Source organism: Emydura macquarii, unplaced genomic scaffold, assembly GCF_026122565.2.
Source record: "Emydura macquarii macquarii isolate MOO-44397 ecotype Brisbane River unplaced genomic scaffold, CSIRO-AGI_Emac_v2 contig_629, whole genome shotgun sequence".
Taxonomy (NCBI): Eukaryota; Metazoa; Chordata; order Testudines; family Chelidae; genus Emydura; species Emydura macquarii.
Window position 1 is genome coordinate 4,300,728 of NW_027130766.1, and position 24,119 is coordinate 4,324,846.

At 44.0% G+C, this 24,119-nt stretch overlaps 1 protein-coding gene across 2 annotated transcripts in view; it reads left to right on the forward strand.

Moving 5' to 3' along the window:
* The first annotated feature begins 4,982 nt into the window (after positions 1 to 4,982).
* FAM117A (family with sequence similarity 117 member A) overlaps positions 4,983 to 24,119 on the forward strand; it is a 29,876-nt gene continuing 10,739 nt past the window's right edge. For both annotated transcript variants that reach the window (XM_067541088.1, XM_067541089.1), the window contains exons 1-2: positions 4,983 to 5,144; positions 23,252 to 23,418. In XM_067541088.1, coding sequence (XP_067397189.1) covers positions 5,021 to 5,144; positions 23,252 to 23,418 — 291 coding nt within the window. In that variant the 5' untranslated portion in view covers positions 4,983 to 5,020. The remainder of the gene's footprint in view (positions 5,145 to 23,251; positions 23,419 to 24,119) is intronic.

Sequence of the window (24,119 nt, forward strand, 5' to 3'; positions counted from 1 at the left end):
CCATGCAGAGCTTTTGAGTTTATATGTGAGTGTAGGAGGTCTGCCTGCCTGCAAGGATCTAATTGTAGGACTGAGTCTTATTTTTGTTCTGAATATAATCTTTTCAAAGAAAATGAGTTCTCAAAATACTTGAAGTTAGCTATTTCCAGCTATCAGACCGTAAATGGTATAAATTACAGAAAACTGGTGTGAAGGCGTTGTATAGTGAATAAGTTTAAAACAATAAGTGAAGCCAACAGCAGAGGAAGAAGTTATCAGACACGACTAATAAGATATTTATGCTGGTGTGCTATGTGTCTCAAATAATCCCTTATTTTAGAACCTTCAGGGTACCATTTAAACTTTCCAAATCCAGGAGAAACAAAGCTGCAGCTGGCATCCTATCACTTAACCTCTGTGTACTGTGAGCCACCATCACTTCATAGAAGATGCACCAGGCACAAGACGAAGAGTACATGTGAGTCTTGCATACCTGACATATGACGGTATGGAGTAGCTAACCTGCTTTGCTGTCCCTCTGTTATGGTACCCATGGTACGTTGGTTTGTCCATTGCCTGGAGGCTATTGCAGTACCCCAGTACAAGATAGTTTAAGGGTGTCGTCTGCAATTCCTGGCTTTTGTGAGGTTCATCCAGTTCATTAATGCTGTTTGAATATATTGTAAAATGTAGCTTAATTTCCTGTGTGTGTTTGTTTCTGTCTTTTCCCTACAGGATTTGAAGAAAGTAAGCTGGAAGTATAAAGCAGAATGGAACCAAATTCATCCACTGCAGTTGACTGTTACACTAGGGTCTGAATTTGGCCCAGTTCATTCACCATTTTCTTGTGATACAGCTTTTAAATATTTTATATGATTTGGATCTTGTGTGATTTCTTTTAAGCTTGTAGATTTTGAGGTGCCTGGAATGCTGTGGCCAGGTAGGTGATATCAAAATAAAATATATTAATAATATGGGGCCTAACCTTGAGATCTGTTTTTATTCATTCCAGAGTATTTGAGCTATGTGTATTATCACTGTGGATTCACAGGTTGGACTAACAAACTGGGTCAGCTTGGATTTTCTCTTCTTCTCTGCAGGCAATCCAATGATCCTGTTTTTCCCCCAACCTTTAACCCTTCCATTGTTAAAGACCTATACTGCAGTGATCTCCTCAGGCAGGGGCTGGGGCACTGGAAGGGACAATCTCTGGAGGCTACAAATGCGGCTCCTTCATTTAATTAGAGCCACTTCCAGAATCTACACTCCTAGGGGTCTGATCCTGCAAGTAGCACAGTATCTTTGAGATCTTGAATGCAATCACCCCATTAAAGTCCATTTGAGTTGAGGGCACTGTGTAGATTAGAGGATTGGCACCTAGAGAGAGAGGTTCCGATCTTACTGAAGTCAATGGCAACTGGAGCTGGATCAGATCCTAAAACCTGGACTGGGGATCAAACCCTGGAGGTACAGAACATCATCACTAAAGGCTTGCGTTCTTGGCACCAGCGTGAGTTACTCTGGTTGGAAAGCAGCATACTTTGCACTAGTGCAAGCCCTGTTGTATGCTGGTGTACATCTACCCTGAAGTTTTGCATCAGTGCAGCTCCGCTGGTGCACAAATTGCTAAAGTAGACAAACCCTAACCTATCACTTAAGCCCACATGGCTTTGCTTTCTGTGCCCCTACCTGTTTCTAATTTAAGTGTTTATATTCTGTTTATCACTGTGGCATCTGACTAAATCCACAGTAGTTGCTTATTTTTTCCTCTTTGTTTTCTTTCTCTTCTTGTTCACCCACCAGATTTTTAAAATTATATTATTTTAGTGGGAAGCTGTGCTGAGATAGAACTCGTGGATTTCAGCTGGAAGAAGGGAAAGCTATGGTTCCTCTAGTAATAAATAATAGTGAAGCTGCTGTTAGGAGAAAACTCTCCTTAACAGGTTTTTCTAGTTTAAAGACAAAAAATGAACATCTCACTGACTTCAGTAGAGGCAGAGTTAGGCTAAAACTCAGTGCTTTGGAAAATCTCAGCCTTGTACTTCAAACACTGAAAGACACTATGGGGCAGTGGACTGAACTTGAAGCAGATACTAAGAAGCCTGAGTTCTAATCCTGTATGGCCATAAGCAAGTCATTTAAACCTCTTCCTGCCTCAAATTTCCCCAACTGCAAAAAAATGGTTAATACTTAAAAGCCTCTCTCACAAAGATATTGGAAGGATTAATATTTGTACACTGCTTTGAAACTATAATTGCTAGGTATTTTCATTAGTGTGACTTGTTCATAAACATGCCTCATTCTGAGGATCCAGCATTCTTCACAAAAATTATATCAAATCAAAGATAATAGTGTAAACACTTCAGACAATTGTTGTTAGAAATGGCTAAGTTATTTGAGGTGGATGATGGGATACAGGTGTTGTTAATGTACTGTTCAGTCAAAAACATATTACTGTAAGTGGATACAAAGATATCTTTTAAAGCAATGGATTTCATGCAATTATGAAATAACTGCAGCAATATTTTTGTCTTCTACCCCTCCTTTCTATGCTTCCAGTCATTATTAGTGCACTCAGGATTACTTGTTGAGAAAAGACTGAAAGGGTGTCCTTTTGATTTCTGTTCTTGCATAATATATTTTTCCAGTGGTCAGATCTTTAAGTTGAGCAACCCATCACCTACTGATAAGTGACACTTAGCTTAATTGGCTGCTAAGGAAAACATTATTTTAAATTTTAGGCTATCTGAGCAAATGTCTGTCCCAGTCTCTTCTCCCTCCTCTTCTCCCCCTGCACCGTGATAACTTTATGCTAAACTTTTAGAGATTGGGGCAACTATTATTTCATATTTTGTTAGATAATTATCAGTACCTCCCAGCAGTACACTTGTTTCTTTAGCTCTGATACATACGATAATGCTCCTTCAGCTATATTTCAATGCTGGCAGTAAGAAAAAGTTTCCTTGAAGAAGCATACTCTGTGAAGTATAATATGGGTGATGCTGCAAATGCATCATATGATGTTTTGTGTCAAGATAAATGGATTTACTTACTTCTAAATATCCTGTAAGATAATTTCATTTTTAAAAGAAACATCTCTAAGAATAGGAGTGCTAATAGGACTCTGAACCAGTTAAACTACCTTTTTCTTCTTCTCTCCTCTCCCCCCCCCCCCTTTTGAATTTAGGAAATTCAGTAGCAGGGGCCTGAATGATTTTGGAGTATTCATAGAAGAGGTGAAAGCCTTAGTTATGGTGTTCAAATCTGAGCAAGGAATGACTGAAAGTTGGTATCTTCTGACAGCTAGTCAGTGAGGCTCACAGGCAGGGAATTGAATGAGGGATGCTCTGCTGTACCTGTATTGTGAATAAAGGGCTTCAATCTCTTGATCTGACATCTCTTGGGAATGCTCAAATTGATAAAGATGAGATGAGGTAAGTGATCACAAACAATCTCATTTCTTATGGTCTCATTGCTGCCATTTATCCTGCCATCCTCAAACATCTCCGTGACATCAACTGGAGTAGTGCAATACAACTGTTCTTTGTTTACAATAAAATCAAATTCAAGCTTTATAGTTTTGGTGGATATTGGTGCATTTCAGCTAAAATTGCTCTTTATCACAGTTATTTCCTATGGCATTAGGAAGCAGTTGGTATAGTCAGGAAACTATTATAGGTTAGACTCCTCGGTGTTCAGGAATTATCTTTCTGTGCCAATCTTTGCTCCTTTTATTCCAGGTCATGCAGGAACCCCTATTAAAGGATTATTTAAATGCAGACCAGTAGAACCCTCTTATAAATAAGTGTTTTCTTTACAAAAGAGGTTCACTGTTAGTAAAGGTTTTGCTGTGCTAAAACTAAAGGTCCAATACACCTAAGTTCCTAATAAGAGGGTCTTCTTATTAAATATTTGGTGAAGATAATCACATATACATACAGTATTAGTGCTCAATAAAAGTATCCTCCCTTTGGAGATTGAGAAAAGAGACCAAGTTGCCGGTTAGGTGTGCAGTTTGGCAGAACCGCTGCTTTGTCCTGCCAGTAACGTAGCAGTGAATGAAACCTCCACTCTCCCTAATTGAAGAAGCTCCCATACTGGTAGGTGAGCTTGATGTTCCGTCAGTTCACAATTTTTAAGGTGTGGGTGCATGAACCAGTAAAATGTCGGAGCTCCTGTTAGACGATATTCCCATTCCAGAGATAGACGCCGAAGCCAGGAGTCCTGACTCCCACCCCCATACTGACCACCTATGATCCTATCGTGGGTGTTTCCTGCAGCGGAGGGTATCTGGTAACTTTAGGTACTAGCGGGGTAGCCTGCTGTATGCTCAGCTCAAGCACTAGCACAGCGCGCTTCCCCCCGTGGGCCTGGGGTAGGCTTCGCCTTATTGCCCTGCAGTAGCTGGCTCTGAAAATGAAAAAGAAACTCCCTCTCCAACGAGGCTGGGCCCCAGCCCACGCGAGAGCTAAGGCAGCAGCACACCTGCCTGACAGCGTAGAGAGGGGGCAGGACTCCCTAGCATTTCCTGCTCTCCCGATTGGTCACTGGGGAGGGGGTTGGGACGCAAACATGTCCTCCTTTTCTGATTGGTGCCTGGAGTAAGGGGTGGGAGTCTCGTTGGAGATTCTGATTGGATTCCGAAGAGAGGCGGGCCTTCCCCGTGCTCCTCCATTTCTGATTGGTCTCTGAGCGGGGGTGGATAGCCCCTCTAGTGCTCTTTTGACTGCTCTCTAGTCGGGATAGGCGGGGACTGACTAGGATGTTATCATTTCTTTCTCTTCTTATTGGGCCCTGCGTAAGGGGCGGGACCTTCGCCGGTCTCCTCCCTTCGAGCCAACACGCCGCGCGTGCAGGCGGCTCGACGGCGGCCCCCCCATTGGCCGGTGGGCGGAGCTAGCCTCCGCCGGGGCCCAATAGGCGGCGAGGTGCGTTGGTTAGCTCGGCCCCCGAAGCGCTGATAAGCGGCAGCGCGAGGGGTGTCCGCTTGCTATCGTTGGGGCTCGCGGGAGACGACGGTGGGGTCGGGTCTGAGCTGGGGATGGCGGGGGCCGCCGGGGCCTCTTGCTGCCGGGGCGGAGCAGGGGGGCTGCAGCCGCTCAGGGCCACCATCCCGTTCCAGCTGCAGCAACGGCGCGGGGCGGGCGGGGACGGCGGCCGGGCAGGTAACGGGCGCCTGAGGGGGGTGCCAGCGAAGGGGGGAGGGGCCCACCGAATGGGGGAGGGGGTCCCGGTGAGCCGGGGGCAGGCCCTGGAGCTACTGGGGGAGGTGAGGGGCGGGGGCCGCGAGAGGAGGGAGTTGGGGGGCCCGACCCGGTGGGATATGGGGGGCCCGGGGTGTCCTGCGGCATGTGTAACGAGGCAGTGAGGGGCCGCGGAAGGGAGGAAATTGAGGGGCTATGGAGGGGAGGGGATGGTGGGGGAGGGGACCGTGGAGCTGGGGGGCGGGGAGGGCTGAGGGGCTGTCGGAGGACGGGCCCCCCGGTGGCTCACCGAGACCCTACCCGGGAACCTCCGCTCCCGAAGCCCACCCGGTTTGGCAGCGCCACCGGCGAGTTCCCCTCCCGCCCACCTGTGTCATTTGGGGGGGGGGGCGGCGCTTCTGGGGTCCGGCCGTGCGCCCCCACCCGCCACGTGGTTCAAGACCTAGCTGTGCGTGGCCGGCCTTCCCACCCCGCACCCCCTATCGCAACAGCGCCGCCGGGTCCGGTAGGGCGGTGGGGTGCATCCTGAGCAGTGACCTTAGGGCTCCCCGTGCCCCGGGGCTAACCAGTGTACCCCTTCTCCCTGGTCAGGGCTGACAGCTGGCCAGTGGTCCAGGTCCTGTCCACCTATTGCCATTTAGGTACCCAGGTTTCCCCTCTGTGGCACTGTGCAGTAAGACTTGTTGCCAGCCCAAGTTCTTCTCTTGCACGTGCAGTAAACAGGTGTGTGGGATGCATACAATACAGTAAGGCCTGCAGGGATAATTATTGTGTAGCACCACAGGCAGACAAGGGTGGTTGAGTCGACCAGAGCAAGATTGAAGGAAGAGGACGGAGAGGCCGAACCAAGAAGTGGTGGGATGTCATAAAGGAAGACATTTTATTTTGGCATGCGGTGTGATACAGGATATGGCACTGAGCAGAGCATTTTGGGGAGAGAGGACTTGTAGAGCGGACTCCATTTGATGGGATTTACACAAGGAAGAAGACAAAAGCTGCTACTGAACAAAGCCAAGGCCCTTTTCCCACCCAGTGAGGCATCCTCAGCCCCATAGCTGTACTCCTACAGAGCCTAATCTATCCTTCAGGGCATATGGCAAAGTAAAGCACCTCTGTTTACTCGAGCTCTTGCTTGAGGATTGTGATGGAGAGGCTTCTACTTTGGTTGTTTAGGTTAGGTTGAGTTTTGCATAGTGTTTTACTGTTGTAGGTGAGCCCAAAACCTTTGTGGTGAGCTGGTTTTTAATCGTGGAAAAATAGCTTATTTCTAGTGGCTAGTTAAAATTGTAGTAAGTGTGTGAAAAAATACTTAATGTCCACTGCTAGAGCTGGATCAAGTTGGAAACTTAATTTATCTGAATTTATCATTTGGCACTGGCCTTGTTATGGTGACATAATTCTGCAAGTGCCTCCAACTCTTTGCCTTGCATTTCCCATTGGTAAAAAATAAATAAGGTACCTTCCCTCATAGGGATGGTTAGGAGAATTACTTAATGTTTGTAAAGAGAAGGTGAAAAGTTTTATTAAGTGTGCCATTATCAACTCGGCTGGCAAATGATTCCACCCAGCATATAGGGATCAAAGCTTGTTAGCTACACAGTCTCTGATGGAAGAATGTGTATGCTGAGAAAGTGGGAAGGAGCAGCTACATATAATAGAGAGCTAATATATAGGATCTTTTCATTCATTCATTTTATAACAGTAATTCTGGTGATTTTTGGCTTTCTTGAACCTCCATTCTCAGCTTCAGAATTAGTTTCGAGTTTAAATCTGAACTGTAGCAGCTGCTTTCCTGAAGGGGGTGGGTGGAAAGCAGCCACATCTTAGTCTAAACATGCTCTCCAGTTGATGAAACTTGCAGCTTACAATCTCTTTATTCTGTCCATATCCTCAGTCTGAGCAGAGAGTGACTTTGGTGCAAGCCACAACTACATACAGGTCAAATGGCTGCAACTCAGGCTTAAACTGAAATTATATAGTGGTGCAAGTTTCAGGCTCCTGGGGCTTCTGGTGCTTTTAGAAACAATTGAGATTATTAACATTTTTTTAAAGTCTCTCCTCTTCGTGAATTACTCCAATGCATTGTTTCAGCTGCATACCATGTCATTTGTATTAAGGCCTACTCAAGATATTATTCACTACATAATGTTGACACTTGGCATACTTCATTTTTTTTAGAAGGGAAGTAATTTGAATCCTTATCAAATACTGTGTCAAGGGAAGCAGCATTGCCTAGAGGTTAGAATTGCAGACAGTTCTGAGGCTTGTTTTCTGTTCCCAACTCTGCAACTGACTTTGAGAAAGTCACACTGCTGATTCCTGCATCCCTACAAATAGGGATATGTACCCACCTTCGTAAAACATTTTTAGATTCACTGATGGAAGTGTCTGTTCAGAGTATTAACGTAAGAAAAGTACATAAAATTAATATGTACTTGTGAATGCTTTTTAAATACAAGTTGAGTGGGTGGACCTTGGAAGTGAGAGTAATGAGAACCTGGAATGGGTGAGAGATGGGAGAAAAAACACTGAGGCGGGGGTGGTTGGGAAGAGAAGCAAAGATGATAGTAGAAGAAGAAAGGTGCGAGAGCTGAACTGGAAGATGTTTTTAACTGCATTAAAACAATTCTGGTAGATGCAGTAAGTTGAAAATTCCATGTGGGCATTCTAAGTACATGCACAAATAAGGAGCTTTCCTCTTTGGGCTCTTGAGGTCAACAGGTCCCTTTTGCATGTTTGCCTGTTTGAGGCAGGGAAAGTTTCTTTTCTTTGCCTTTGCATTATAACAAATTTTGGCATACCACCCTTGACAGCATCCATTTGAAATGCTTTTATATCTGGTTTTATGCACCAGTTACTTAAATCTACTTTAGGGTGGGTCACAGCAATCACTTTTGAAAAGTGAGAATTAATGGCTGTTCCAAGTGTTGTGCATTTAATTATTTGAGGCTTATAGTAATAGTTGGTTTCTTCTGCCACTGGCAGGATTAGTATTGATCAGAGAAGCAGTATTTTGCCCAATTTACACTTGAAATGAGTTCATGAAAAAAATACATGGCACATTTCTTTGAGCGCTAATCTCCCCTCTATACCACCTCTACTCTGAAACTGCTGTGAATATGGCAATTTATCATTCGACTGTCTGAAATCTTAGAAAATTAAAGCAAAACTTTATTGAGAAACTAGGACATATGTAGGCTAGCTTTTTCTGCTGTCTGCACCATGGAGTCCCATTGTGGCTCTGTACTGCCCTGTGACATGACATTAGATGTTTATAGGTTTCCTGACGTTAGAAGGCTGAAAATCCACTGACAGTCTATTCACAAACAGGAATTGCTGGACTTTGTTTCTTCTTGGCTTTGTGCCCTCACTGCTCAGGCTCTAGCAGCTTGAATTTTTCCTTTCGATCATAGTCATTTTATATATAGTTTGAGATGTATTTAAATTTCCGTTGCTGTGCCCCAGTCTCTCTTCATACAATAAGCCTCAATTTACCATTTGTATGTTCAGGAGCTACTGCAGTAAATTGGCTGTGGTTTAACTAAAAACTTTCAGTGTTTCCTAACTTTAAAACTTTCACTGTAATCTTGGAATCTCAGCGCTGAACTCTGTTACCATCCGGTTTTTTCCTCCATCCTGTGCCCTGGCTTATTGGATTGCTCATGAGTTGCTTGGCTACTGGCCTTCTGAGATGGGTTACTCTTAAAAAGCTTAGGCCCTGCAGCTTCTCCAGTACTAGCTGTGTGTCTTTCCATGGCTTCAGTTGACACATTCAGAATCAGTTGTGTAGAGCTGGGGAGGAGACCTTAGTGAGCCAGAGTCTGATTCTGCAGCTGCTCTGTTAATAGAAAATCCCACTGAAATAAAATAGGGAGCAGCTGTTGAAATCTGCCCCTTAAAGAGCTTCTATTAAACTGCATCGATGTTTTCGTGGCTCCTCCATTGCAGAATAATTCTGAGGAGACTAGGGTTTGTTGTCTTTGTATTTAGAAGTCTTCATGCTTTGAAGTTTATATTGTCTTGCAGTGGAGGGTAGCCATGGTGGTTTCATTCATCCCTTATCTCTTCAAGGGTGTAGTTTATGTTGGTAAGAAAGGTAAATTACTACCTGGTCTGAAGATCCTATTCTGATACAGGCCAGACTCACCTCTGCTGTCTTCTTTTACACCAGTTAGATGGCTTTGAGACTGCTGGTGCAATCAAAATTCCATAGGTGCAATAACACAGTCAAGAGCCTATGTTCTTACAAAGGTGGAATTAGCTCTGTGGAAACTGTTTAGGTTTATTTCAGTTCACTATAGACAGTGCTGTGTGAAGCTCCAGTTGTTTCCTCCTAAGTATACTCCAAGCTCCACATTAACTGGAAAATTTCTCTTCTCAGTATCCAAACTCTAGTCTCCACAGGGACCTATGAACTACATTTCTTCATGCTTCATGCCCTTGAATCTACTGGGATGAGAACCAAGCAGTCTTGGCTTTCTAGAGATCTTGCACCAGATGGCTGATATTTGGCTTTCTAATTGTCTAAAGTAAATTGCTGAGATCCTCTGAGCTTTCTTCTTGCCAGACTGACCATTGGAAATGGCAGCTGTTTAGAAAATGGGGATCTTTATGTATGTGGCAGCATGAGTATGCATGGTGCTTTATAAATGTAAGTGGACAAACTATCTGCCCTGTTGACCTTGCAGTCTAAATTAGACAACACACAAAAAAGGGGAGGGGATGGAGCAGTCAGTGCACCATAAAACCAAAGCAACTTCATAATTCTCTGGTTAATAGTTCCAATGACTTTTAGTTCTAGTAATCCCAATGATGTTGTTAAAAATAACAAATAAACTTGTTTATACTGTAATGTAAGCTATGTTAAAGGGTCATGTGGTGAGTCAGAGATGACTGGTTAGCAGTGGACAGGTAGGCACAAACTGCTTTTCTAAGAGGGTCTTGGAGGAAAGGGAGGGCATTTCTTGATCCACTGGAGGAGAGACTCTTACATAGAGTGGCATGAAAAAAGTGTGTAGTGGGTGGAGGACATAAGAGTCAATAATTGATGGCAGAGTGTAGTGCATGAGAGAGGGAATGTGGGAGACAAGTAGAGATGCAGAAGAGCATCTTCACCTATACATGCGTGTAGCTGTGGTTGGGGAGGGCACTGGTAAAGGATGACTTATGCCAATTTCCATGCCCCCCTGCCAGCTAAATAGAGGCTGTATTGGTAAAGTGAAGCATTATGGACACAATCCCTTTATTGGTAACTTCTCTTGTCACCAGGACAGAAAAGTTTCCTCTGCCCTGTAGCTTATAGAATTATATGGTGTTCTTTAACTTTTCAGGAAGTTTCTATTAACTGAGGTGACTCATCTAGCTGGGATCTAGTTGCTTGCTTTCTGAATTTTCCTGCTTCTGAGATGCCAAAACCTTTTCTTGCTGCGTAGATCTTGCTAAACCGGTGAAGAACTGAATGAGCAAATTGTCATGATGAATCTTTATTTGATATCTGTGTGAAACCATGTCTGGTGTATATTATAGTTTTTAAATTGGTTGGGACTCTGTTTATAAGCAGTTTAGTCTGAGTGTATGCTTGGTGGAATAAAAATGTTGTTTAGGAAGAAAAATGTCTGTTTACCCCTTGGAAGCATTCTGAGTGTACTTTATCTATATGGTACAGATAGAGCAGAGCCTGGCAGCCAACATTCTTCTCCTTATTCTGCCATAGCAGTTCTAAAATGAACGTGAAGGCCTCTGTTTCTGGATTTACTAACTGGACACTTGCTTTGGGGGTTCCAGTGTGTACCCTGAGGACACACCCAGAGGCTTTCATTACCGAAATAGTGACCCAGGTGTTTGTGGTTTTGCTGTTCTTGGGATTTTCCTTTGTGCTGTTGAGTAACACCTGTAACTTTCCCAGGTGCATTTATGCAGGGATGGTCAGAGTAGAGCCCATGGCCTAACCCTCATCTTTAAGGTGTACCTGCATTGTGGTAAGAAATTCTTCATATGAGTGATTGCTTGGATCAAATAAAGAATTGCATGCTGGGATCTGTAGTCTCTGTATGCCGCAGCCATCCTTTCCTTTAAAATAAGGAGTTGTAACCAATTGTCTGATTTAGTTTAATGCAGGTTAGCTAAAAGTTAGATGGCCTTGCAGTAATGGGTCACCTGCTAACTCTGGCAATTCCCTCCAAGGGATTTCTGGACTTCTGGAAGACATGTGAATGTGATGTTGATACTTTGTTGAGCGAAGCTGAGGATCTTGTTGTTGATGATGAGAGTCACTTTAGCCGTCTTCAGTGTTCATTGTTGTTCTGATTCAGTATTACATCTTGCATTGTTGGTCTGTTTTTTCTTGGGTGGAACATGGGCATGTTGGCCGGCTATATGATAAAGCTTCACATGCCTGTGTTTAGAATGTATAGAATGAATCCTTCCCTGTGATGAGAATGAAGTTGAGTGATTTCATTCAGCAGATTTTAGTAGCCCTTGGATTGGTGGTGGGTGAGTAGTTGTCTAATTGGCAATCTGCCTGTGATTTGGATGAAGGATGTCTCAAGCAGCATTCACAGGTGAGGTTGTGTCAACCATAAAAAATAAGAAAATTAGTCCACTTTCACCCAAAGTCAGAAGGCAATAATTGTAAGAGGGGTAACTCAAGACACTGTGAACTCATGGGATGAACTTCAGTAGTAATGGTCAATAATAGTGTATAATCTGGATTGTACTGTGCTGTTACACAGCAAAGACACTTGCACACCAACTCTGCTCAGCTCAGAAGGAATAAAACTGAACTAATTCTTGCAAGAGACATGGAACAAGATCCTGCTGCCTTCTCCTCTTCTTTAAAGGCTTTTTCAAGGGTGTGTGGATTGAGAGGACTTGAGGGGTTAGGGACAGGGAGGAAGTTGTCCAGAAAGGAAACATCCTTAGGGACTGGATTGAGGATGGAAAAGTCTTGAAATTGACATTCTTGCTGCTGCTCTAGACAAAAGCAATTCGCCTTTGCCCTGTGCAATCAAGTCAATTTTCTTTATCTTCTATAATGTATGGCTATATAAGGCTCTGACTTGAGGCCAGGTGCAAAACACAGTGATGTAATGTTAAATGTAGAACAAGTTTCTCATGAGCTGGATCATTAGAGCCACTTTAAGATATTGATGGCGTCAGCTGATATGGATCCTACCTTCACTGTGAACTTGCTGCTCTCAGCTAGTTGGAAAGGGGGAAAATAAAGAATGTGATTCTGTGTCACTAATTTTGACTTGTGTTGACAGTTCTGTAGCAAACAAGCTGCTCCCTGCTGTAAACATGCAGCATGTTCTTTAAAATTCTGCTTCTGTTGGATAAGTTTGAGATTAGTGTGTGCCCTGAAGCAGGGCCCAAGCATAATTTTTTCAGGCCCAGTACAGACCTGTAGCATGGGGCCCCTCCCACACACATACCCATGGGGGTTGCAGCCTGGGCCGGGCCTCTCCGGGCCCTGATAAAGTGTACCCTTCCCCCCACCCCCTCATGTGGGGGCCCTGCCCTGAAGGAACTAGATGGCTTTTATGGGATATCTGAATGGCTCTCTTGAGATAGACTTGTGGGTTTGTGTCTCTGGATCCTTTCTTTTCCATCAGAATTGAAACAATAGTGTTTCCGATAGTCTATCAACACATTTCAATGACATGGCTTTGAGTATGGTACAGAACCAGAAGCACTGGAAATTGTAATCTGTTAGAGACAGGGATTGTAAACTCTGAAATCCAAGGATTGTTTTACTTTGTGTTTGTATAGTGCTTAGTATATTGTTGCTCTGATTTCAGTTGAGGCCTCTAGGCTCCACTATAGAGGTTCTCAATCTATTTACTATTGTGGGCCACATATGCAGTTCTCTGTGTTATGTGAGCCGCATCCACACAATATATATGCACTACCTGTATGGCCCTGAGGATGTCACATGGACTGCAGCTATGTGTTGATTGGGCCGCAAGCAGTCTGTGGATTGAGAACTACTGCTCCACTGTAATACATACAATACATAATAAAATAACTTTTGCTGTGGCAAATAGTTGGGTATGAAAATAAATCAGCCCAGTTTAAGCTAGTTATGTTCAACAGCAAGCTGATCTCATTGGTCACACTTTCCTGCTCCCCAAATTAAAAAAGCCATAAGAGAGATTTTGGTAACACATACTGTGTGTTGTAATTCCTTGCTCTTTTTTACTTTTGCACTTGTCATGCTATAACTTGTTAACTTCTCCTACACTTCTTACTCTGCAAAATTTATTTAGCGGCTTCATGTTGGACACCAAAAACGGGTGGCAAGGCCTGGAAGGTTTCTAGCATGGTTTTTTTTCTGCTTGTTCTTAACTTTAGAAATATTAGAAATATCAAATCTGATCTGTTTTTTTACTGGAATATTTCCAAGGACCAGAGGATTGGATGAGTATTTCCTCATGCTTTAGTTGAGGACAAAGTTGAATCTTAATGATCTCTACTCCTAATAGGCACATGTTTTATTTTAAATAGGTTTTACAAAAACAAATCAAAGTCTTTAACAGGGACTAGAAATTGGCTCTTAATTGCTGAGGGTTTCTCTTTCTGTATTTGACATAATCCTACTAGTTCTTGAGTCATCTATAATCTACTAGGTAAAAAAAACAGAGTAAACAAGACCTAAATTTCAAATGTTAAAAACAAGCAAAAGCCTATTTCTGAAGGAACCCTTCAAGGTCCGTATAGAGGCAGCAACTCACCTGTTCTTCTTTGCAGCTCACCCTTAACCTCCCAGAGTGTAAAAGCCAGTCCAGAAGTCCTGTATTTGTGCGCCAGGGGATAAGTGATACTCTTGCTTGAAGCCCGTGTTCAAGAGTGCCTTCACACCAGACCAGGCCTGAGAATGTCCACTGGAGCCACAGATTTCAAGTTGGAGGATGTTGAAATCCTCCAGATTGTTTTTCTAATAAAATAAGCTTAGAGACTTAAGATAAAAGGTGAAAAGTTCGGCTCATTTCCTCTAGTAACTGGGTGTTGAGCTGCAGTCTTGGTCCCTAAGTAACTTGTTAGTAACTTGTTCAGTGGAGCTGCTCCTTAATGCATGCATTGTCTTTGGGTTTGATTGAGTGCCACAGAAATGCCTGAACTTCTAGTATTCCTTATTGAATAATTTCCTTAAATTACATCTGCAGATGGCTTTTTTCCTTGGACAGCTTTCTCCAGCTGCATTCTAATACAGCCGGTAACCAGGGAAATGATTACAAAGACTGCAATTTCTTTAGTTTTGCTTGCAGGCCAGATCTTAAAACTCCAGCCCAGTTTAGCAGTACCTACAGGACAAGTTTATTTGGGTCATGACAAATGTCAGTCCAGCTCTATAACCTGTCATAACCTATAATCTTGTCATATAGACTGCTCCTTGCCCTTGGCTAGGAGTAAATGAAAATTCTTTTCCATAAGATCATTTAGGGACTGCCTCTTTCAGTGCAAAATGGTAGCTTAACCTCTTGATTCAGCCTATAAGTTAGATGACTGGAAAAACTATTGCATGTTTTTCAGAGGGTTGCATTTTTGAGTTGGATGTCTTGAAACTGTCTTGGAGTTTGGAATCTGGGTGTCTTGGAACTGTGTGCACAGATCTTATGCAAGAGTCAGAGGGGCACTGCGGTTTAACCTCAGCTTCTGCCTAATCACCGGAAGATGCAGCGGCTTTCAGTGCTTCCAAGGCTGTGCAGCTTGTATATATGTTTACTGAAATAGAACGAAAGGCTGTGAAATGGGTAACTGGTGTGTGTGTGTGAATTTACCCTGTAGGTTGTAACTCTTTTACAAGTAAAAGGATTATAATTCTAAAGGTGGAATTGTAGAACAGAGGCAGAGATGTGGAACACTTGCTCTTCTTTGAGTAGTGTCCCTCTGGATGCTTCACTATAAGTGTGTCTGCGCCCCTGTGCTGCCGATCTGAGAATTTGGGTAGCAGTCCGTCCTGCCCGTGTATGCGCTGCTCCCCATCTTCCATGAGGCCAGCCAACGTGCATGAGCATTCCCTCCTCAGTTCCTTCTCAGCCACCCTGGGCTAGAGAAGGAGCTCAGAGCTGTCTGTTCATGGATCGCTAACTCCCTTTAGTTTTGTTAATTTTAACTTCCCTTAAAGCTTTCTTCCTTTGTTAGCTCATTTGTGTTTTGTTGGCCAGGTCAAAAAAAGGAAGAAAGCATTTGCCCCCCACCAACTCTGATGGGGGGGACCCCCCTGTACAAGTTTATGCCTGGCCTGCCAGGCTTTAAAAAGTGCCTCAGTTGTAAGGTATCTATCCCAGTGACTGAGGGCACTCATGGTGTATTTGCTGCCTGGGAGAAAAGCACAATCCACAAAGGTGTGGTTGGTGCCAGCAACTAAAACCCAGGTCCCGGAAAGACAGTGTTAGTGCTCAAACACCTGCTCATGGAGTTAGCCCTTCAACCCCAAGAGTCCAAGTGAGAACTCTCACTGCAATCTTCTACTTTGAAGGCAGGTGACTCCAAAGAGACAAGCCATTCACTTTAAGGCTGCTAAGGAAAGGTCTGAGCTCCGATCGAGCCAGAAACCATCTGACTCCATTGGTACTGATGGCACCAAAGCAGCTTAATGCTAGTACCCAGGACAGGCATGGCACTGAGCCAACAGAGTGAGTCAGTCTGTACAAAGACTTGATGGGCACAAGCAAAGAAGTACCAGTACTGCAGTGGCGTGAAAGACAGAAGATTCGCTCTAGGGAAGGCTATGTCGGCGTGGACATCGGTGCCGATATGGACCCTAATGCACGTGGCACCGATGGACCATATGGCCAGGTCCGCATCTCCGACTTCAACGGTGCAAGCCTCTTGGTACCAACATTCACCACTGGTATGGACTCTTATCTGCACCACTGGATTTTGATGCACGCTGGATCTCTGTGTTTGACTTATTGGACTCACCCCTCCTCAGTACCAGGGCCCCAGCACTGAGTTCTCCTAGAGCATTGGACTCGCCGATATCTCCCTGCCGCGCACCACCTTTCTCATCATCGGAATTAGAAAATAAGCGAGAGGACTTAGGTTCCCACCGCTCTTCTTACCTGCTATGTGGGATCCAGTCTCACTATGGGCACCAGGCATATCATCCACCTGACCCTCAGATTGTGTGGTTTGGCCAACCATGATACCAGCCCCTTACCTTCAATGGCCATACTGGGACTTAGAGGCTTAGAGGCAACAAGCCTTCCAGGCCCCTAGTGTGGCATACCAGCAGGCAAGGAGACACCCTCCTTCAGCTGCGGTTTTGAAGGCTTTGGACACCCCCCCCCCCTCCGAATAGCTGGGGGAGGAAGTTGAGGCAGAGGAGGAAGACACTTCTCAAGCTCATTTCTCATCATCCTCAATAGACAAGGCAGTGATGCCCCCTCTGCCATCTATGGCTGATAATTTTAAATCATCCTAGGACCGAGTTCGGAGGGGGACAGAAACCCTGCATACAAAGTTGCAGGAAGTGACTGAGCCTCACCACAAATTGGTGGACATTTTACACTCTTCCGCCTCTGTCAGAGTGGCCCTCCTGGTTAGTGAGGCACTCCTGGACTCTGCTAAAGTCAGGTCCCTGTATCCATCACACCAACATGCAAGTGGACGGACAAAAAGTATTACGTGCTGGTAAAGGACACAGGATTTCTATTTTCCCACCCGCCTCCCAATTCCATCATTTTGATGCAGTTAATTCTAGGGGCCACCAGCACCAATCTAAATACACCCTGTATGACCAACATAGGAAACGTCTGGACTTGTTTGGCAGAAAGACACATTCATCAGCTACCCTCCAGTTCTGCATAGCAAATTACCAGGCATTGCTGGCAAAATACGACTACCAGAATTATATGTAACTCGGTCTCTTTATTGAATAGCTCCCAGACTCCCATAAAGACCAATTCAAGGCCATAATCAATGAAGCCAGCTGGTGGCTAAAATGTCTCTTCAGTCTGCATTAGATGTGGCTGACATGGTGGCATGCTCGATTTCCGTGACCATTGTTATGAGGCAGTCTTTGTGACTGCATTTGTCTGGCTTCCCTAAAGAGGTCCAAACCACTGTGGAGGACATTCTTTTTGAAGAGATGAAGTTATTCACCAAGAAGACCGACACATCTCTTCACAAGCTGAAAGATTTGCAGGCGACTCCTCTATCCCTAGGGATATACACGTCAACCTTCAAGAGAAAATACAGCCCTTAGCCACTCTTTAAGCCCCCGTTCATCACAATATACGTCTCAGTTCTCATCACAAACAGCTTACGAGCCACAGAGGAAGAAACCGAGGTTCCCTAGGCGAAAGCAATTGGGACCCCAACCGACTGCATCTCAGCGCTTCACCTTGAAGCATCAGTTTTGACAGGGTGGTCAAGGCACTGATAGAACACTCTTCTTGCAACCTCATGCTGGAAGACCTCGCCCATCCTTTCGGAGACCACCTAAGCCCATTCCACAGCACCTGGGAACAGATAACCTCCGACAAGTGGGTACTGGAGATTATCCAGAATGGACATGCCATACATTTCTCCCCCTCCCCACTCCCAAACACCCTTCCCTCTTCCTCTTAATGGACCCTTCTCACAAGCACCTACTATGTCAAAGAGGTAAACCATGTCCTCAGCGTAGGAACTATACCTGTGCCCATACATCTCAGAGGCAAAGGCTTCTATTCTTGCTATTTCCTGATACCAAAGAAAGAGGGAGGTTGGAGACCCATGCTGGACCTCAGAGTGCTCAACAGATACGTCAAAGTGCAAAAATTCAAGATGGGCACCTGATCAACAATCATTCCAGCATTAGAGGAAGGAGATTGCAACTTGAAAGTCGAGAGCCAAGAACCATACTTCCACATTTCCATCATACCGAGTCAGGCATTACCTCAGATTCACACTTGGCCAGGACCACTGCCAATACAGACTACTCCCTTTTGGCCTCTCATTGGCCCCCAGAGTATTCTCCAAGGTCCTTTCGGTAGTGGAGGCTCATTTATGCTTTCAAAGCATCATGATTTATCCTTACCTGGGCAATTGCCTTCTCGGTATGGTTCTTTGCAGAGGCCCAACAAGTCTCACAGGCCACACAGGACCCATTTCTGAATCTGGGCCTACAGATCAACGAACAACAATCGACCTTAACACCAGTACAGAGGCTAGAATTCATAGGAGCCAATCTCGACTCCACTCAAGCAAAAGTGCTCCTACCACATCATAGATTTCTCTGTCTTTCCTTGTTGGATTCTATTTTCTCTATCAACCAACAAATCTTGGCCAGACACTAGCTTCTGGGGCACATGGGTTATTACTCGTGCCAGATTACACATGAGATGCCTCCAAGCATGGTTCAGTTTGGTTTACAGGTTGAACAGAGACAATATAAACAAACTTCTGTTGATGCCCACCAGGGTCAAACGATCCTGGGACTGGTAGAAGGACCTGGCAAATATCTGTATAAGACTCCCATTTGCTCAGACTTCCCCTTCTCTACTCCTGACCACTGGTGCATCCTTCATAGAATGGGGTACGCATCTCAGTTGTCGCACAACACAGGGCGAATGGTCCCCAACAGAGACATACCTTCACATCAACCTGGTCAAGCTCAGAGCGGTCAGAAATGCATGTGCTCACTTCCTCCCACTGATCAAAGATACTCACACTGAACTGGTCTGTTAATAAGGCCAAGTCTTTGCAGTTTTTGTAGTGGTGTAACAATGTAGATTTGGTGTGATTTTTTTTAACCAATATCGTTATTGATACAACCCATAGTGTGGACACAGTTATGCTGATAAAAATGTGCCTTACCGTGTAACTTATTTCCCTTCCCGTCTAGTTAAAATGCTATATGCCAGTCTAGTTAAAGCAGTACAGTTTTCTAGTGTGGACATGACCCCTTAGATCGGAGATCACCAAAGACCCATCTACGTGATGGAGAAACTGTCATTGCTAATTGAGGACTGGCCATTCTTTTTAGATACTCAGCCAATGGCCTAGCAGCTTGATGTTCGGTCCCACTGTGCTGTGGGAGGTCTTTTAGATTACTTGAAATCAAAGTACTTTCTGTGGTTTGCAAGAACTCTGATAAAATTCCAGCTGGGTGTTTGCGTTCTATCTGCCTAAAATTCCTCTTGTCGTTTCAGTTGGATAAAATATTTACAGTATGCTTTGAAGAGTTTCTGCCCAAGTGAATGAAGTGAACTGTTCATATGTAATGAAGTGAACTGTTCATATGTAGCTTGTGAAGCTTGTTGCATGCTTTGAGATATTTGGCCGGTGGGTGCTGTATAAATCAGTGATTGCCCCTAGTAATCCTCACATGATGATGGGCGTGGCTTTGGCTGCATCTTGGGTGCAACTTATCTAGTGGATTCTCATTTTCATGACCCTCTTAAAAAGTAGACATCTTGCAAGAATCTAAAAATGTAATGCTTGAGCGAATTAGCTCAGAATTGTAACAAACTCCTTGATGTGTCTAGGTATCACAGCACACAAGTAAAATTTCTCCACTGTATACTTGTAACAGCCGGGCACAATGGGATAAGTTTAGCATCTGTTCAGCCTTAACTTTGATTTTTATCTAAACTCTGTCAGTTTAAGCCAGACTCTTAAAGGAACACAGTAAATTTAAGAGTTGACATATTTCAAGACTTCAGTATCTGATTAAACAGCATGTCCTTGAACTTGTAAAAACATTTTTCTGCTCCCCTTTTGATAAGGGTTTGTTCAGCAAGAGAAATAATATAAGGGGATTGTGAAATAAACTATATACAAATGCAAAAAGTACTGGAAATATTTTCCTAACATCTCTCTTGTATTTTAGATGTCACCTATAACTATGTTGGGTACAAAATTTGCAGCTAGAAATTAGTCTTTTCATGGTGATTTCCCTTCAATGACTTTTTAATAAGTTTGTCCAGGATCTGATCTTTCCTTCTGCAGATCATAGAGATGGGCACTTACTTTTTCTACGTACAACTCCCTGGAAAGCTAGATTAACTGAGATCCCAGTGCTAATGTGATAGGGAATTAGAGTCCAGAGTTCTATTATAAAAAATGAACTAGAAAGGCACCTACTTTAAACTCTCAGGTCACACTTAACTTGAATGAATAAAAAGGACTATGAAAAAGTTGTTAGTGCAGCAGTGGGAGACAACCAAGTGGGTCTCTGAGATATAGCGACGGTTCTGTTATCTTGAGTGGCTTTGCTGTCACATGAAAATGGAAAGCCCTCAAACTTGACTCTTGTCAGCTGTGTAGTTAGCTTTGGACCAAATCCAGAGCCTACAGCCAGGTGGCAGGGTTGCTTGGACTTAGTGCAATAGGATGATAATAGAACTGCTGTAAACAGGACACTCCACCCTGCCTCGACTTCTCTCATGCACCCTCTTTGTCATGCTGGAAACGTTCTTTTACTGTCTCCAATGCTTTTTTTAGGCTTGTTCACTGACTGGAAGGGGGGCACCCCTCATCCAACACAAGCCTGCCATCTGACTTCCTCCACACCCTTCCCCCATCTTAGATTTCTCCTGCCTGTAAGGGAACAATACTGTCCACTTGCAGAACTGATCTCCTGCAGTGGCGGGATCCTTCATCTGAGAGACGGTATTGAGGCATGGCCACTCACGTATTGCAAGTAGACATTCCTTCCACAGGACTTTGACCTATGTGTTTATGATTCTTCTGTGCAACAGGCATAGCTGTCTTAATCAGGAGACGGTGTTCAATGCCCACACTCATTTCTCATGTATGCTGTAGAAGTCATTTTAGAACAGAGAGAAGCTGACATTTGCCAGACCATCCCCACCATCCAATTGAATGTTTGCAAATGGAAAGGCGTCTGGCCTTATGTATCAGCAGGTGATGGCTAAAGCAACACAAAGGGCCTTCAGTGGTGGTGTAAAAGGAGTTTCTGGGTTCTATTGGATATGGTGGTAGTGGGGAGGGGCGGGGTTGTCCAATTATGGTAGCATGTTTAATTCCTCTCCTGCCAGAAACCTATTCTTGAGGACCAGCATGCGTGGAGGAGACAACTGATGCCATATATAATTGAAACAGAAGTGATGCAACCTGTGGGGCAGAGAGTCATTGAAAGGACCTGCTAACACTTGAGCAGGTTTTTAAATTATAATTAGGTTGGTGGTTTTTCTTAGACTGTAAGCTTTTTGGTGCAGGGACGTCTTCATATTTCTACAGGTCTGTCCACAATCCCATTTGAGCGTCTCGGTCCTACTGCAGTACAAATATTAAAAAATCTTTTCCAGCCCTCCTGCATGTCTCTGGCTAGTTGCTTTTTGTTTCCATTCCTCTTCCTCTGGAACTCAATTTCCATTACTTAAGTCATTTTTAGATGATACAGAATAAGTTGATAGGCAATCTCATTGGAAACATAAAACTTAGTAAACAGATGGCAGCCATTTCTGAGCATTTAGAATGCCATGCATCAAGGACCGCAAAGCCTTTGTGTATGAAATCATTTGGTTAACGGAATATAATACAGGCTTAAATTACGTTCTAAAACCTACGTGCTACATTGTTTCTTGCCCCCCCTGCTGTGAATCTGGGGGGTCTGTATATAAAACACCTGAAGCCGGGCTGTCCAAGGCCTCATGGAGTCTTTGCCAAGAGGCCATTGGGCTGATTCTAATTTGCATATTAATTTACATGTCTAATCAAAACTAAATGCAAACAAACCCTGCTGTTGGCTTGAGCTTGCATCTTCCTTGATAGAATAGAAAATGTTCATTTGACTTCATCAGTCATAAAAACCTGCTGTTCTCTTTGTCACTGCCCTGCAGTTCCAGGGAGAAGGGGACTGTGTGTGTACCGTTGGGCCACACATGGAGTGAGTGCACACCTACTTTACAGCTGACTAGGAACATAATATGCTTGGGGGGTGAGGTTGTATGTAACAACATCTCCCCTCTTTCGGTATGCCTGCCAAGAGAGAAGTTTGGCGTTCTGTACTCATAGCTGTTGGCATGAAATGGAAGCACGTCTGCGTACACAGTTACTGACATGGGAACTTACGCTGGTGGTGTTTACAGAAGCTTTTCTGCTCATCATGAAGCTGCAGTTGTGAAAATATTACTCTGTATAGGCAATGTATTCATTCAGTGGACAGCATGAAACTGTGAGCCAGGGCTCCTCTGAATTTTAGTTCTGGCTGTGACACTGATCAAGTCACTTACCCCCTCTGCTTCATTTTTGCTCTATAAAATGGGGATCTGTATTCACTAACCTGCCTTAGTGCTTACATAGCACCTTGCATTGGAAGATCCCAAACTGTGTTAGTCATTAAGCTCAATACAACCCTGTGATGTAAATAAATATTATCCTTTTTTTACTGAGGCATACAGGGGAAACTGAGGCATATCGGCTTCAACTTGTACACACTCATTTTTAGCTTAGAATCCAGGTTTTCTGACTCAATAGTGTACTCTGGCCACTAGGCAACATTGCCATGCAGGCTTAATAAATGTTTATACAGTACAGCATTAATGCAAAAGTATTGTAGACATGCCAAGTATTTCAGTATGCCATTGTGCTGTGACTACCTTGAATTCTTAAGTTTGATTGGAATTTCTAATCAACACTTTCAAGCAGCTACTTCAGCAGTGAAATAAAAGTTCTTGCACTAGGAAAATAATCTTTCTTTGATAAATATTAGCATAAATCTCTGTAGTGGGGGTATTTAGGCACACTTCCATTCTCTGGCCAACTAGCCAACAACCATGGTGACTTCTGACAGCTGATCATCATGCTTAACGGAACTTTCATTGTGGTCTAGATTCAGGCTGGGAGATGGCAGGTGAAAACATACACAAGCTTCTGATACTATGATGGCATGAGTGCAGTGGATTAATTAGGAACAATAGGGCTTCTCTTGTTGCTTCCAGTAACTGAAGCTGATTTCTCTATCCCTATCTGTGCAGTCTGGTTGCTCATAATCCTCCCTGAAATGGGTTTTCACTTGGTCACACTGTGTCAAATGGAAGATATTTAAAGCAGTCTGTGTTTCTTATTTATGGACAGAGACTTAATTTTTTCTGCTTTTTTTTTCTTTCTAGCTAGCGTTCCATGTGCTACCGCTGTTGAAAAGACCTGCCGAACCAGAGCACCCATAGTGAGACGCACCTCTTCGCTAGATACCATCCTTGGATCGTACCTTCTAGGACAGTGGCCACGGGATGCTGATGGAGCTTTTGCTTCATGCATGAATGACAAAGCTACCCAGGTATGAAAGGTACCCTTGCAAGGTCTGAGGTAGGGGGAGGGTTACAGAACGCTGGAATGGGGCGGTGTAAACTGAAGACTGTTAAAGAAGGCATCAAGCATTGGTCAGTGCTGCTGCAACTTTCTAGGAAGACTTCCCCTCTTGCTTGTCAGCCTCACTTCACTCTGGTTTGGTGCGGCGTTAGAGTTCCCTTGGCCTTCTTTGGAGGCAGATGGGCTCTGGCTCTTTGCTCCGAATACTGGCTCGGTATTAGGGTTTTTTGCTGGTTTGCAGCTCTGGGCCAAATCCTTATATAACACTCATGCCACACACAGTAAGAAGTCAAGGGTTCTCCCACAGACGCACTTGCTCAGTGCAAGCCATACAGCTCTGCTGTAGAGTGGAAAGGCTCCAGACCTTGGTTCTGCATGTGGAGAGGTGAAAAAATTGAGAAAGATTAGAGCATCTGTTCACTTAACCTGCTATTTATTTAGCACATTAAAGCTGTCTGTTAATGGAGTGTTCATTCTTCAGCAGTTTATTACTCACTGGGCTGTTTGCAGGAAATTCTCAATTGGGTTTCAAGTTCCATTGTCCTGCTTAAATATATTCTCGCCTGTTGTCTCTGCTGCAACAAGCCTGGTGTCCTGGAGCAATTCTGGGGTTAGAGGGTGTTCTGAACAGAAAGGGAAGGAATTCCTTTGCCTTGTACCTTTGAGGTA